At 44.4% G+C, this 17,128-nt stretch overlaps 1 protein-coding gene and 1 long non-coding RNA gene across 2 annotated transcripts; one reads left to right on the forward strand and one right to left on the reverse strand.

The window, feature by feature from the left end:
- Positions 1-2,563: 2,563 nt before the first annotated feature.
- On the reverse strand, positions 2,564-5,798 carry LOC122872506. The gene is made up of 2 exons (XR_006377174.1): positions 4,571-5,798; positions 2,564-4,144 (listed from the first exon to the last, which is right to left on the reverse strand). It is a non-coding gene; the product is annotated as an uncharacterized LOC122872506 (long non-coding RNA).
- Positions 5,799-6,006: 208 nt separating this feature from the next.
- On the forward strand, positions 6,007-14,660 carry LOC122872490 (E3 SUMO-protein ligase CBX4-like). The gene is made up of 5 exons (XM_044188730.1): positions 6,007-7,833; positions 8,049-8,092; positions 8,657-8,722; positions 10,802-10,868; positions 11,924-14,660. Exons 1-5 carry the CDS (start codon positions 7,765-7,767, stop codon positions 13,373-13,375), a joined length of 1,698 nt encoding a protein of 565 aa, XP_044044665.1. The 5' UTR covers positions 6,007-7,764; the 3' UTR covers positions 13,376-14,660.
- The last annotated feature ends 2,468 nt before the right edge of the window (positions 14,661-17,128 follow it).

The raw sequence follows: 17,128 nt of genomic DNA on the forward strand, positions 1-17,128 counted from the left end.
CCTTTTCTGAAGGCCTCCACTCCATGCAGCTGCTCCTCAAGGTGGCTCACCTGATTCTGAGCCTGTCCTGCAGCTTTGTGGCCTCTTTCCAACTTTTCCAGTTATGGCTTTCAGTCTACTGTTGTAGTTTCTCAAATTCTTCAATCCAAATATTTTTGGTCCGAATAGCCTGGTCCCCGTGAGAGTGAAGATTTTGCTGAAGGGTGGAGATATTTCAGAATCAGTTTTCTCAGAATCAGGCTTTCTTACACTCCTGTTAAAATAATAAAGAATTCATATCATGGATCATGAAAAGTGCTGGCCCCATTTCATTTAGCTGGGTTAGTGACAGGAAAAGAATAATCTGTTTAGAATCCTGAGAGAAAATAAGATGCACAGCATGTCGGGCAAAAAGCATCTTATTTCAGGATGACTAAATGTTTTTTTCTTTCATATTTTGTCTAAAGCTTCAACAAATGGAATTCGCCGTTTGTGCCTACAAACTATTTCGAAGTAACTGGTTGGAATATGATTATACCATTTATTTAGTTCTTACTTTACTTAGTTAAAAACTTGACCTGTAAAAAATAAAAAAAATGGCAATCAATCTCACCAGGGAAGAATGAAATAAAATACAAATCTGCAATGAAAAAATCAGAAGAAATGCTTTCCCAAAACATTTAGACTGCACGACCCTCCCCCTTTTCTGACCCCCTTAATCAAATCAGTCCACTGTCCGTTCCAGTGGCAAAGCAGCTGTGAAGGCCGTTTTAAGGCAATGTGTTTTAACAATGATGGGAGAAGGCATCAATGTAAAAAGGCTAGGCTCTCCTCCAGCGCAACATTCAAATATTTCGAGGCTGCTCGGCTTTAAATCAGTTGGCCATCTGGTTATGACATGTTACAGCTCTGTTTTGCTTGGCACTTCTCTGTGTGACTTCCTCACATGCCTTTATTTTCCCAGGATTCCTGCAAGTCAGATGAACTCCCTGCCTGTTCTACCTATGCATGTGTGTCTCTGTGTGTGTATGTCTGTCTGTATGGTGCCTGTACATGTCTGCCCCCGTCTTGACCTGTTGACCTGACCATCAAACGAAACCATGTGTCCACTCTGAAGCCCAGACTCCAGTCAGCTGCTGTCTCTGTGTCTCCTCCAGCCTCCCCACCAACGACACACATGCCGCCTGCACCGCTTCCTGCCGGACACACAATTACGCCGCTTTCCATTGGCACCACTGGCATCGAAGGTGCAGCGGACAAAGAACCAGGTGGCCAGAAGCTGCTGCACACAACTACATCTCCCAGGAGTCATTTGGTGGAATAAAAACAGGCCAGGAAGCGTCAGTTTCTGGTTTGACCTGTTGTCGTCCACTTGGCTTCTTGTTTTCATTCGCTGTGCCAGGAACAGATCTGGTAATGGAAACTGCAGCTGATTGGTTTCATAAACCAAACACTGAAGTCAATATTCACATTTATGAACTCAACATCATCCTGCACAGCTGATTGTGAGTGAGTCAGGCAGGGTAGGGGAGGCACTGTTGACTGCCGATTGACCACAAATAGTTGGAAAATTCATATATATGATAAATAGTCCCAATGTGTGTGCGCGCGTGTGTGTGTGTGTGCGCGCGTGCGTGTTGTATGAGGAAGGCTTAACCCACGTCACCATCAACACCAGATCCATTATGTTGACTTTTCTGCCGTGAGTCACCGAGCACACCAGTCACTTATCAGACAGTCATGACTGCTACCTGCCTCTGACGTTCACAAACACGCATCTTCATCAATTACACGTCTAGATAGGAGTCTGAGTCACCGTGATGCCAGGGCACATCTTTCCCCCTCTCTGTCTAAATGCACGGGAGACGCAAACAGCTCAGGTCGTGAGCAAGAGCGCTGTTGTTGACGTAAGCAGGAGGACTCTTTAGAAAGCTCGAGCAAAACCTCCCCTGAGACTCATTTCACCCATGAGTCATGTGCACCTATTAAACTTCTACGTCACTGCATTCAGACAGAAATAACTTCAGTAATATTGCGTCTTGACTCTCTAATTTCATGCTGGTGACTCATGTGTAGCTCTCGCTTTGTGCATCTCTAGAACCTTTTTGAATTACACTCAAAGGAGGAGATAATGAGTGTGACTTCATGAATCCCGACGAATTGACCGTGTCACCTCGGCAGGTTAAAAACATTTGCCACACGCCAACACACGGTGGGAAATCAGACTCTTTAGGGGCAGCGCTGGAGATTACACTTTCCTTTTATGGCCGCTACAAAGACAAATCTCTGAACAAGTGCGATGTTAGAGGTGTGTGTTCATTAAACACACCGCTGCTTTTCATAATCAGCCTAAAATACATCATGTCAATTTCAACACACGCTTGGAAGTATACACATTTGTGTTACTTTTTAAACACATAACAGCGCATAAAGATCTGGCCCAGAAGACATCCACTAAATATAAAATGCTGACAAATTGAGTGATCAAAATTGTCTCATTGTCAGACATTTCATGTTTTATTTAAAAAGTCACATGATTAAGTTTTGTGCCATCAGTCATTTTACAAAAAGACGTGTCGCTTCAAACGGTGAAAGTATCTTTAATGAGGAAATCTACGACACGTGCTGTGTTAGAAAGATTAAGAGACTTGGTGTGCCTTTTCTTTACAATTTCAAGTATCTCTTTGTTTTACAACATTATTAATCCAGTTCTCCGTTTCTCTCTCTTTACTGTTACCAAAACCAATAAAATGAGCTGTAGTTAAAGGTGCATTAAGACCTGCCGGCAGAGCAGCGGTGACTCACTTGTTTGATCTTTGTAAAAAAAAGCTGAAGCAGTGGTTGTGAGTCCCCGCTGAAAATAAACTTTACAGTGAGATGGGGTGATGACAGTTTGGGCTGCTCAGGTGTGACCATGACGAACCACAACTGGAACCTCTGCACCGTTCTAATGCTTTAACATTAAGGCCACTCCACTCGGTGTATTATCATCTTAAACTGCCAAATGTTCAGGAGCTGCTCGAGAAACACTCTCGCTCCCAGGTGAGAGTTTATCGAACAGGTTTTGAAAAGGTTTCATTAAAAGAAACATGGCAAGTCAGATTTTCCAAAGCCACAGAGGAATATGCAGTCTTTCAGCTGATGTCAAAATATGAACATTTGGAAATTTTGAAAAGGCTGGAATGATTTGGTTTACATAACAGACTCCATTATCCTTTCATTTACAGCAGGTACTCCGTCAGGATGTCTGTGGTCAGCTGCTTTCCTGCCAGAAACCTTTCAGTTGATTCAATTATATGAAAGCCTTTAGTACCAAGAAAGAGTTTCCTTTACCAACACTTAGTTGGCAGTGCTTTGAACCCACTTGTTTGCAGTAAAAACTGTCGTGTAGGGGACTATAACAGATGTTTGATAACAGAAAATCTTTTCATTTAGAATTATTAAATGCCACCTCAGTAAATTCCGTTCTTAATGAATCACAACAGTCAGAAGACTCTAAGAAGCTTCATGCTTCAGACAAAGTGAGTCTCCTCTCCAGTTCTTTCTTCTGAGGTTAAACATTCTTGCTGATTTGGAACTACATGTCTATATTTCTGCTTTCCTTATGAGGAAATATGTACTGTTATTAATCACATCCTTTCCACTGGACATTGTTTCGTGACACCTTGTCTCCCCTCCGTCCTCCTGTTTTTCCTCTGCTGTCATTCGATCTGCACTCCGGCGCTGTGACGCAGACAGAGCGTCATTATTTCCTACGTGGAAATGTCATCTTAATCAGATGTCCTCACTTACAGGGAGAGCAGTGGCGTCATCGGATCCATGGATCCAAGTATTTTTGTCCATAAACATCAGCTCTCGTGTTCACCAGCTGCTGCTCCTCCCTGTATGTGCAGCAAAAAGCCCATTTAACAGCCCTTCACTAACGCTAACGCTCTTCAGTTCCTCTTTGTGTCTTGGCTGAAACAACGTGCTTTTGTGTTTCTTTCCAGCACAACACATGTAGTGTAAACGATGCTCTGTGTCAGTATGTGATGCGTTTAACGCAGCTGTCTCAAACCCTCCTCTGACAGAGAGAGAGAGAGAAAATCAATTTCTTTTATCTTTGTGTTTCACTCCTCCTTACAGTAATGTCATCCTTATCTTCTTTCCTCCCTTCACAATGTCGCTGTTGAAAAATAATCAGAATCATTTTTCCCTTAATGACAAAACGACTTGCATGGCAATCTTGTGCTTTTGATTGGTTAGTTGGTAGAGGTGAGACACTGTAAGTCATTGTCTTATCTAACTTGTAAAAGGTGTAGAGTGACGTTTGCATATTTAAGACTGAACAAATGACTCTGCAAACAATTATGGAAGAGTTACAGAAGAAAAAGTATTGTGCTAAATAATGATTTATTTTCCAATTATACCTTCCTAACCTTAATAGTTTTGACAGAGTTTTAATGCCATGGTGTAGTCTAATGTTAAAGGGTTTACGGTTAAATTCCTCCCATTCAAACGAATCTTTAAAATAAGCTGTTTTTTTTCTCTGTATTTTCTTGAGAAATTGGCAGCAACCTTACCGCACCCATTAACTTCTAATCTTACTCACCTGAGGAGGAGATCAGGTGTAGATAAAGACGAATGCGCTCAGAATTTTTTAGTAGTGTAATCAAAATACACCAGACCTGTTTGTTCGCTTCTGTGCGTCACGTTTTGGTTTAAATAATTTCCCTGTACACGGTGCTTCATTTTACATCGACATATCATGAAGTGAATCGTGCTTTGAACAGCTGCCCAAACACCGGCTGCTTTGGAGCTGAACATCTCTGTTTGAGCTGATTTTTCGTTTATCCCGTTCTTAAAAGTGTCGTGCCTAATGCCCTGCGGACTGTGAGCGGGGTTGTGCGTGCTGCTCAGGTGAAGTTTCTGTGAGCACGGTGCCATTACTAACACACGCACGTGCTACATCACATTCCATCCTCCCCGGGAGCACGTGCCATGTTCCAAAGCTCTTAACATTTAGACAAAACTGTCGCGTGCGCGCTCTGTATGTCAACTTTTGGCACCGTAAGCCATTGTCCCACCGCTTAGATGTAATATCTGATCACCCTAAACAACATATCTGAACAGTGTGTGAAAGCATCATGTTGTGCGGTGGGGTGAGCAGCAGACAGGTGACATTACGGCCGCCTGATGAAAGCTTCCCGGCTAGTTTTTCTTGAGAGTTATATCTTCCACCAAGCCCTTAGCTTCTAATTGAGCACCGTGTTTCTTTTGCTCGTCGTTAATTTAGGAATGACGCAGCTGAATTAGCAGACCCTACGCATGGCGCTGCGCAGGGGGGCTGCTTCTGCGCGCGAGCCCCAGAGAGCGAGCCAGTGAGGAAGAATAATGGATGCGTTGACAGTCCGCGTGCTTCTGAAAGTGAGGACTTGGAGCAAATAGAAGTGTGAATGTGCAATGGTCGTTCATTTCGTGTGATATTTCACCGCCGATTTGCACTCATTGCCTTATAAGGAAAGACAGTCGTGCCCGTCTGCAATAGGCCGAGCGCCGCAGCCTGCGGAAACCCTGCACTTTAACCCTTTCACTGCTGAATTTTATTTGGTCCAACCGCATGAAACAATGCAATGAGGGCTTCATAGACAATTTAACGTTTTTATTTTGCTAGCAATACATCGAAAATGTGCCCGTGCTGTAGATATAAGTGTAATGAATAACAATTAGCAACTGGATATATGAGTCAATGGCCGTAAACAGCATAATGTGATTTGTAACCCTCTCTTTGTCCCAATATATTAGCATTTTTTAATCTTCACTAAAGTGCACTGCCATTTCCAGACGAAACTTTAGGTTTGGAGGTGTGTGTGTGTGTGTGTGTGTGTGTGTGTGTGTGTGTGTGTGTGTGTGTGTGTGTGTGTGTGTGTGTCCCTTCAACGTCAGGCCTAAGCTGGTTCATACCGTGAGTCATGTCTGCACGCTCTCCGTGCCAAGTGATAACGGAACCGGCTGGTGCCTGTCCTGTCGGGGCTCCGCAGTCAGGAATAACCCCGTTGGAGTTAAAGCCGGCGGGGTTAGAGGATGCTGACCTACATTGGCTGCCACACAACCAGGGGCTGCCTTTTAACACCGCGAAAATCCACCAGAAAATCCCCGCGACACGGTGCCATCTGAGATGTCATCTCTTTGTGTGACCTTGACTCAGAGAGGATATGGAAATCTATTCATTGTAATGCGCATAACAGCGGCCGGGCTCTGCCCGCAATTTAACTTTACACAGGCAATTATTCATGCCGCATTATCCTCCTACAGAGGGCCTCTATCCGGTACTATCGGAGATGGGAATTTGTTTTCCTATTTCACCACAATTTCCCGTAAAAGACGAGGCCTTGTCATGGTGGCGGTGATACATCAGTGTGAACAAGCTCTGGCCTTGACGTTGGCTGGGCCTGTCGTGGGTTTTGAGGTGGAAGAATTCGTTTTGTGATATCGCTTGTCTTCTCATTACAAGTCAACCCGTCAACAGTATCACGCGCCTCAGCTCACAAAGGGGCATTTTGGATAGCTCTGTGTGTGGTGCGGGCCTACCGACAGACAGATCCGCTTAGGGATGTGTTGTGACTGAAAATACATAATTACGCAAAAGGCCTTGCCAAGCTGCATCATCTGAGGTGGGGAGCAGCACATTCAGGCCGTCACGGGTTAGGATCTCTCTCTTCTTTCACAGCACCCTCTTGCAGTTAGATCCCGCTTCACAAGCAGCGGCACAGGAGGGAGATATGTTGCGTTCAGTGTCTCATCTCAGCCCGTACTTTAGAGAACCGCAGTCACACATTCGGTTGTCGCTTATTTAGGCTACTTGCTTTTGGATGGACATTAGAAAATATTCTGTATGATTATTACCTGTGTGCGGTAATCCCGTGCCATTTGAAGTAGGCCTATATGTAGGTATTCTTTTCAACCAAACCCAACAGCAGCTGATTTTTATTTTTTTCTGAGAAGCACACCCTCTCAGAAAGAGAGGGAAGACCCAGTGAAATCCGCAAAACTTCACATTCGTCCACTGTACAAGTCTGGACCCCCTATCTTGAGGAAATACTGCCTGTAACAATTGTGTTTTCTTATGGTTTTGTGCTCCAGCAGCATAGCGAAGAAGAAGTGTGCGCAGTGTGTGTTAATTGGTGCCTCAATGCGCTTTGTATCAACACAAATTTCTTATTTATGCAGATACTGTCTAAAGGCTAAATAAGGAGTTAAAATACATAGACACACCAAAAGGCTAATTTATTAGTCTACAAAGGTCAAACAACAGCTGAAATAACCTACAGTAATATAATTCACTCATGTAAACCAGTTGCTGCTAAATGTCACACCATCGTGGATCATTTTTCAGAAAAAGGATCAGACTTTTCCTACATCGTAACTGTTTACAGCTTAGTCACATGTTCATACTTCAGCGAAGTCGTGATAACACTTTTTCCGGTAGCACCTGAAAGCAGCAAGGGATCCAACCCCCGCCCCTATTACCTCCCCCTCGCCTGACGTCACGACAACGGCTATTTGCATGAAGTGTTTTCTAGCTGCAGCTTCAGCTCGCCTGCAGAACGAGTCTGTCCGAGGGGGAAAGCGAGGGAAGAGACGCAGTCAAAAATACGAGGAGGAGGAGGAGGGCTCTTGTGTTTCACATCAGAGGAGCAGCAGGGGGGAAAAAAAAAAAAAAAAGCCCCGAAAGCGAGGATAAGGTGTCGGATACCAAAAGCAGAGGAGGAAAAAACAGAAGAGACGCTTCTCTTGTATCGGAAAATGGAGCTGCCCGCCGCGGGAGAGCACGTCTTTGCGGTGGAGAGCATCGAGAAGAAGCGCAGCAGAAAGGTTTGTCACAAGAGCACTGAAGGACATTTTTACACACATGCACATGGAAAAGAGGATCATTTCTCTTTGGTTTTCCTTTTGGCTTCTTACGGACTACACGTTTTTCTTTTTTTTTTTCTCATTAAATCATTTCTAAGATGACGGCGCTATGCAAAGTGCGATTTTGCTGCGTAAAGTAACGTTAGGCTGATTCTCCCGTTTCTCTCCATTCACAGGGGAGGGTTGAGTATCTGGTCAAGTGGCGAGGATGGTCTCCGAAGTAAGTCCCATTTTAAAGCACATCAATAACACACGTAATCATAACGCAACATTCAAAACAAGTGTGTGTGCGTGCGTGAGTGAATGTGTGCATCCGTGCGAGCGTGGGCGCGCAAATGGGCGGTTGCGCGTTCTTGCTTAGGGCGCTCGACGCGTTGGCCTCGATGATGGATGTGGTTTTACAATGTATGCAGTCCCCAGTGTGCCAATTAAAGGAGGACATGTCTATAATTGAACCCTATGCTTAAGAAATGCCTCTATATCTACAGTTGAGTGGAGGCTGGGCCATTGTAACCCCACCCCCCCACCCCCCAACAGCAGTGCGTAAAAGTTACTCATGATTTATTACACGTGCATCCACAGGGAGTGCAAGTGTTGTTTACACACGTACATGTCTACAGATATGAACTATGGGAGGCTTTATAAGTCAAGCTTTGGGTTAGGGCCAGTTGAGGGTCGTTTTGGTGCAGAAATGACCTTCTGTCCTCAGCCAGTGCCTCTTAATGTCTGCCGCTGTTTGGCAGGCCAGTGTGTCCTCACTGCTCACTGTCTCCTCTCTGAATAGATACAACACGTGGGAACCAGAGGAAAATATCCTGGACCCAAGACTGCTTGATGCTTTCCAAGACAGGTAAGTTTAGAGTTGGATGAACCGGCCTCACGAGTGGTGAGGTCCCCAATATGAATCGCACAATAACGCGAACCGGTTTAAATGCACAGATTCCTACATTTCCAGTTCTTCGCGCAATACATGGATCGTCTGTCACTCATCCACTTGTTTAAAGTAGGAACTCTCTGTATGTTTGTAGTCAGGAACTATGCTGCCTGGTCACACTGTCTGGATAATCCCATGTTGATAATAAACTATCCACATAATGCGTCAGTTAAAGGTGCAGAAATTGAGCGCCTGGGGGGTTTGGATTAAGATTAACACTGGTGTCATCAGAGGGTCAGGTTAGGGTCAGTCTCAGGCCAGGGTTACCAGAGTAAACTGTGACACCTGATAGTTATTTCAGTGTCAGCATCAGGTTATCATGCTAAAGTGCTACCTGCTGTCCCACCACCCAGTCACCAGGTGCACCTGTGGTGTCTTCCACAGGGCATGGCCAGCTATTGTATTACCCAATAAACCAATTGTTATTGATTATGCAAAATGCTAAATTTACAAAAACAAAAGTTCTGCTTGGCTAATTGCTATTTTTTACCACTACTCATGTGCACCATTATTTAAGTAGATACAAACTTCAAACCCACTCCACAAATGTTTGAAGACATAAAATATGCTCTGCTTTGAAAAATAATGTGTGTCTGACATGTTTTTTCCACACAAAAAGTTCAATTACCTAGTTAGAAAGATTCAAATTACACCTACTTCTTCTCCCTCATTGAAAAATCTAGAATCTACGCATATGCAAATATTGTTCATTTCAAAAGTTTAACTACGAGACACACTGTCTCCTAGTTGACTGAAAAGTGTCAAGCGTCCACATCACCCTTGTGTAAGTTGGATATTGGACCATGATTGGCTTCTAAATCAGTTGTGATGTCACAAAATCCTGCCCGTACGTCCACGTTTTAAACTTAGGCTTAAGGTGAGCACAGAGACAGCACCCCCACCCCAGCCCCCACCCAGCAGATGCATGAAAACAGCCTTCGAGTGTCAAACTCTGCAGATACATCATTCTGTACAGTGAAGTCAAACAACCAAGTGATGTAACAATAAGCAAAACACATCTTTGGGTGGAGGGGGACTTTAAATTATGGTGCACATCTTTTCTAAACCTGCTCATAATGGAGCAGAAAGGCAAAAGGAAATGAAGATTAAAGTGAGCAGGGAACTAAATAGTAGCTTAGAAATTGTTATAAATCAGTGGTGCATGTACAATCTCAAAATTTAACTTCCTCATTTTCAAAGTAGGCTAACATGGTGAAATTAGCTGCTTGGCTAATTGCTAAATAGTCTGTTGAGTGCCTGACCAGACAGCTCCACATGAAGGACAGTGTAACTGAATTTCTTAAATGCGTGGCGTGTTAAACTGTCCCTGGCTTTTCTCCTAGTCTCCCTCCGGTTTTGCTTACAGCAACCTTTTCAGGTGCAGGTCACACGTTAAAGCAAAACGTCGACCTCACTCTGCGTCTGTTTTTGCAATTACCTCTCTCTGTAAAGAGGAGAGATTTTATTGAAACTAATTGCGTGTCTCTCCGGGGAGCCAAATCGTCTGAATGCCAGGCTATGAAAATACACTGAGTCGTCATTGTAATTAGATGTGAGGGAGGAGGGTGGGGGAGGGGACTGACATCACTCCTGTCTGCGGTATTGAGTTACTGCCTTGGAGAGACTTGCATTGAGACTAAGGAAAGTCAGAGAGGGGCTGGCCTTTATCTTCTGCTGTGGATACAGACATTGCATGGGAGTGTTATTTACTGTAGGGTGGAAGAAGCCTCATTTGAAGCCACTGTTTAGCTTTTAGTTGCAGTTAAGGAAAGGTGCAATGAGGAATTATACATGAAGAAAGGTTAGGATACTGTCAAAAGGTATATACCAAATAGGACTGCATGATATGGTAAAAAAAAAAAAAAAAATCATATTGCGATTATTGTTTTCTAATTGAGCGTGAGGAAGACGCACGTGACGTTGCGTTGCCATGCAACGGCGATTCATCTCTGTGAGATGGTTTCACTGATTGGCTGCTCTTGTCCTCTCCCACAGGGAACGTCAAGAGCAGCTGATGGGATATCGCAAGAGAGGACCCAAGCCCAAGCACCTTCTGGTTCAGGTGAGAAAATAATGTTACTTAATACTTCTCTTGACTGTCAGTAATGTAAATGATGAATTACAGCTATACTTATGATTCATTTTCATGCATAATTCCCTCTCAAATCCCAGGAAGCAATATAGAAAAACTGTTGAATTTCTGATATAAGGCTAAAAGGGCACACTCCAGGGATTTAATATTGCACTTCCATAAAGTTGAGGGACTTTTTAAAGAGATTAAAAAATGATCTGCAAAACTAAAGCAGCAGAAGGCCGAGAAATCCTGACTTTTAGTTCCTAGACTGGGTCACGCTCTGGAAATGCTGGATCCTACATTTCCCACAATGCAACTCAAAATGCTTATTCAAGCATTTTCTCAGGCTTTAAAAAGCTCATCCAGAGCCACGGAAGATGAGATAACTGATCTTCGCGTGTAAAATCAGTGGAGTGGCCCTTTAACCTCTGTGTTGGAATATGCGAGGAGATATTATCTCTGTTAAATTTTATAGGGACCAGTTCCCTGACCTAACAGTTGTAGCTAAATGACTGTGAATAGTACATTTAGTGCATCAATCACCGGTCCAAAAGGCCAGGAGAACCCCTCAGAGGAGCGTTTTTGTTCCTCTCAGGAGGGTGTTGGTGGTAACACATGGGATAAAGTCAATGACGGGACACAAAGCAGCCAATGACATTCCTCCGAGCTGAGGTCACAGCCACAGGAGACACTTTGAAATGTCACTCTGATGGCCAGGCAGGTGGCTGAAAGGGCTGCGCAAGAACTGTAGGAGGGCTGTGTGAACATGGACGAAGGCCCCTGAAATAAACTGTGTGCTCGTTGGGGCCTCAGAAGAGCCCCTTTGCACATTCCAAGCACCGTTTCTTTAGTGCAACTCATGGGCCCCAATGAACCATGGCTTTTTGTTGTAGCCTGACACAGACACATGTATAGATACTGGAGACAGTTTAGCCATTAATCAAATGCCCTTTACTTTAAAAGCTTACGGGAAAACACCAGAAATGTCCTAACTCTTCATGTAATATGGATGGAGTTATATGCTATTGTGTCTGTTCTCACAGGTTCCTTCTTTCGCCCGGAGATCCAGTATTCTGGCTGACCTTCACGAGGCGTCCCTGGACGAGGACAGCTGTCAGAAGACCAACCCCATCCAGATGCTCCGTCCCCAGAGCCAGCAGTACCAGCTGAACAGCAAGAAGCACCACCCGTACCAGCCGCTGTGCAGGGAGCGTGAGGCCGAGCAGCAGGCCAACGGCAAGAAGTTCTACTATCAGCTCAACAGCAAGAAGCACCACCACTACCAGCCGGACCTCAAGGTGCACGAGCCCATATTTGCTAAACCCCGAGAGGTAAGCGCTCCGGAGCTGGCTAACAAGGGGTACAACCTTCCCCCAGTGCTGCAGCAAAAGTGGGTCAGGGACAAGAACTCAGGCTGCCTGACCAAAGTCAAGGATATCACCATGGAGCTGAAGAAGCTTCCAGCAGACCTCAATGGCCACAAAGAGCCAGAGAAGGTAAAAGTGGATGTTTTACCACAGTCGAATGGTGTCAGCAACAGCAAGCTAAAGATCGTGAAGAACAAAAACAAGAACGGGCGGATTGTTATTGTCATGAGCAAGTACATGGAAAACGGAATGCAAGCAGCTAAGATCAAAAACGGCGATTCTGAACCTGCTGAACAGCCGCCGCGAGGAACTGACAACAGCACGGAGAACCACCTCGAGAAGATGAAACTTGTCAAAAAGCTCGGCCTCATGAATGGATTTGCAAAAACCCCCAAAGACAAACCAACTGTTCCCAGTTCTGGATTTAACGGAGACTGCCCCAAAGAAAAGGAACAGTCCCCTAAAATGGAGCCAACTGTGACGGAACAGGATAAACATGTTGAGGTCAAGGTTCAGGGGCAGCTTCCAGCAGATCAGCCTTTACAATTGACAACCAAGCCTAATCTGCTCTCCCTGCCTTTGGATAGAGGAGTTCCCTCCCCACTGGACAAAAGAGGAAGCCAAGGTGGATTTCAAGGACTAAAGCGACACTTCTCTGACACAGACAGGGAGGAGCATGGGAGTAGCAAGAGGTTTTTGAGCTCCAGGAGTATCAGCGCTCCTAACACGGTATCTTCACCCACCCAAAGCATCAGCATCGACCAAAACGGACACCAGAGTCTCGTTGGACTGCAGGACTGTGGGTATGCAGACCAAGAGGAACCTATTGACTTGAGCATTGTCAAGTTCAGGCCTAAAGCTACCCAGGCTGAAACACACACACAAGCTGAAATTGTAACACAAGCTGAAACACACACACAAACGGACGCGCATACAGAAACTCAGCCCCAGACTGAAACACAAAAAACTACAGAGGAGGAGAAAGTCGATTCATTGTCGGCTTCTAACCAGGAAAAGGGAAAAGAGGAGACGTTTCCCTCTATCCAGCCTTTCCTTGGGAATATAGTGATCACAGACATTACTACAAACTGCCTCACAGTCACGTTTAAGGAATACATAACAGTGTAACCGAACTGTGTACCAACTGTATAAATGTACATTAGATATATTTGTATGTATGCTTGAATGTACAATGTATATTTGTATACTTGAATGTACAAATGGACCCTTGATGTTGTTTTCATTTTGTATAGTTCCGATACAAAAAGATCCTTTATTGCGTTATTTGCATATTTCTTCTTATAAGCTCTACCTGTTGTTATTTCTGGAGATTTTATCACATGCAGTATCTAATTTCAGCTATTTCAAACTTAGTTTCAAAAGAAAAATGAGGTCAAATAAATAAATGTCGGAGTTTTAATTGAAGATGCACTTAATTCTTGTAAATACTCTTCACTTTTCTATGGGTGTAATTTGCTTATACACTCAACTGTCTGCATCTCAGATAATGCTCCACAAATGTCGGCTATATGGAGAATTTTGTAAGAAAGAAAAAATTATATTGAAACATGGTAAATTACACTGTGTGTGTGCGTGTGTGTGTGTGTGTGTGAACAGACTGACAGATTTAAACAAGGAAACATGCTGCTTGGACAGATTACGCCATTAGCCATGTTTAAATAAGCAGATAAAGAAAAACGAAGCGCCTTTCAGTCAGTAAGTGTGATTTGCGTTGTCGAAAGGGAAATTGGGATGTTTTTTTTTTTTCAATGAAAGATAGATTATTAATGGTTAATGTTCAATATATGCTCCTTTTTATTTGGTCTCTGTTCAAAGGTAAAGTGTTTTTTGAGTCATGCGTCTGGAGAGCTGATGCTGAGCACAAGTCACTTCCGTTAAGACAGTCGATATACAACCCTGTGACTGTATTTAGTTTGGGTTTTGCAGCCGTACATTGACTAAAAATGGCTCTTTTTTTTCACTTAAATTATATCAGTCACAAATCTGTGTTAACACTGCCAGTTGAGATGTGTAATCCAACAGATTAGTACCACCAGCTGGGTGCTCTATGGTTCAGTTTTTCATGTTTCCTGTCTCTGGCACCCTAGGCTGCACAGTTGTGTATGGGGATTGAATGGGCTTGTCTTGGTGTCATATTTTTGAGTAACTTTTGCAACAAAGCGGTAATTTAAAAAGTATGTAAAAGCACACATTCTTGTCAGAATCAGATATTTTCCCCTTGTGACATACATGCCCTTCCAGCACTCAGTGACCTGAGGTGCATTGACCTGCTCTGTGAGAACGTTAATCGGATGCACTTTTGATGTTATGTGTGCAGACTAAAAAAAAGAAAAAAAGAAATGAAGGCTTCCAATGATACATTTTGCAATAATAAAATTGTTTTCAAGTGGCATATGGACTTGTGTGCAATGTGTTTCTTTTTATACTTAGCCTCCTGTACCAGCCTCCTAAAAAGACTCCTCAGGGCTGGTGTCCTACATCACATGTGACCCCGAGAATCAAAGAGTTTAACCAGAAAGGGCGGCAGCTATAATGCTCTTAAATGGCTAACCTTACCTCAGAAGTTTCTAAATCTGTACATGGCTCTATTTCTGGCTGTGTGTGTGTGTGTGTGTGTGTGTGTGTGTGAGTGTAGGCTGCGGGCCGTGAGGATTATTACAGAGCCTGTGAGTTTATTTTCAGATGGGGCTGCCCGGACCAGCTTACTGCCTTGAAGCCTATGCGTGCTGTAGCTGCAGGTCCGGATGGTGAAAGCAATGCCTATTCATTCATTTTAAACATTCATAACGAATTCAGCTCAAAGCGACTGAAAAGGCAGTTTGCAGTTTCATCCCGGCCTATTTAAGCAACTGACGGTGTGGTCAAAATGAACGTTGCAGGTCTGGTTTTTATATGAAATGCAAGTGCAGGCCTAAAGGTGTCCAAGACAAACTTGAAAGATCTCGAGATGACTGGGGGTGTAATTGATCTTAACTGCAGTTCATTAATCAGACACCGACAAAACCGCTTTGTCTTCAGCCAACACTGCGCGTGTCTGTGGAGAGGATATCAGTCGTTTACAGCTCATCATTTTTGACCCGAGCAGCTGTTCACGTCAGATGTTTGATGAAGAAATCGCCCTGACGTGCTCAGAGAGACACAACAGGAGGCGACCGATTTATTCGCCTACAGGTGACATAACGTTGGCTTTTATTTCCATGTTTCCTGGTTCTTACGTTTCAGCCATTCATCTAATGAGGCGGGCAGTTGCTCTGAATAACTGGAGGGCGCGTTAAAGGGAAGATGTGCAGCGGAGCTCCGTCCTCTGCTCCTGGGTGCTGTCACTTGAACGCAACCCCCGCCTGTTGTCTCTTCCCGGGGGCGAATGATTGATCTCCGCCTGTTCCGACGCCGTAAACAAATGACTTGTTGTAATTCGACGGCCGAAATGATCGAGGCGGCAGCTCTCGACCGCTTCCTCGGCTGCAGCCCGCCAATAAAAGTGCTTTCTGTGCACGTTAACGTGAGCAACGGCAGAGAAAATGGCTGTCCTCTCTCTCTCTCCTCCATCCACTTTCTTTTCTCGCGCGTCTCTCTGAAACGCCTCGCAGCTGCTGCAGCCGACTAACAAGCGCGACGATGTTTCAGCTCGGAAGCCACAGCGGGAGATTCCCCGCAGGATTTAAGATGACAGGATTTCCTTTAAGCATCATACGGCTTGTTTGCTTGTAGGCTACGTGGGCAAATACCTGCAAAAAAAAAAAAAAAAAACCCTGGGCAAGTTGGTCATGTTATCCGATAAATAAAAGAAGAAGTGCAATAACACGTCTTCTTCATGATTTCCCCCTCTTCCTCCTACCTGCCAGCTCATGCAGAATGCGCGCATGCATGGCTGAGTGAGGCCTGTGGATGCTCTCTGACAGACCGGCCTTAGAAGCAACAGTGCTGTTTCCAAACTCACAGATATATTCAGGGAATCTTTTGAGGTTGTGTCAGTTCTGAGCCGGAGCCCCCCTCAGCAGGCCTGCAGCGCGGTTCACGGAAATGCAAAGTGCTCGCAGATTTCGAAATGAAGTCACACCAGTTGAATAAGGACGGAGGCTTAAATTCAACAGCTGCGACAAACGCAATCTTTTAGACATGCTTTATTTAATTATGAGCATTGCTCCAGGACAGTCTTTTTAAACTGCCGGACACTGAACACAAAATAGGCTCCACTTCTGCTGAAGAATGACAACTAAATAGCCGGAATTGTTTACATCTTGAGCCACACAACTCCTTTATTTTGTAAAAAAAAAAAAATCATTAATTTTATTTTATTTTTTTAAAAACATCACATAGGTAAGTCCACTATCAGGGCGATACAAATTATTCATATCAAATTCATCTATTTACTATAATGTCACAAGGCTTTGCAAAAACCGATCCAAAGCCGAAGCAGGGCCTCTTCCCCTCTGCATCTCCAGCCTCGTTAATAACTCGGTGAGAAGTTGCTGGAGAGGAAAACAGATGTAGCAAACAGCCGGAGCGCACAGAGTCCAGTTCGGTGCCCGAACCCGCGCCTCGCGCACCCCGCGCTGACCTCAGGCCGCGTGGAGCGAAGACACGGGTCTGTGCGGGTGATCCGCTCCTCAAACGGGGTTTTCCGCGTGGAGTTCAGTGGAGATTTGAGCGTGGCACGCGGAGGAAATAAACCAGCCAGTGCGGCGCGCGCGCCGGTATTCATTACGTGTCCACTGATGTTTGTTAACAGCAACCATTACGTGTCTGGCGCTTTTGGAACAGGTTAACAGCGAGGACGTGTGTCCTGCATGGAAATATACATATATATTTTTTTTTCTTGAGGCGGGGTTCTGGGTATAGAAGCCATTGCATGGCTGT

Source organism: Siniperca chuatsi, linkage group LG3 (genome assembly GCF_020085105.1).
Source record: "Siniperca chuatsi isolate FFG_IHB_CAS linkage group LG3, ASM2008510v1, whole genome shotgun sequence".
Classification (NCBI taxonomy): Eukaryota; Metazoa; Chordata; class Actinopteri; order Centrarchiformes; family Sinipercidae; genus Siniperca; species Siniperca chuatsi.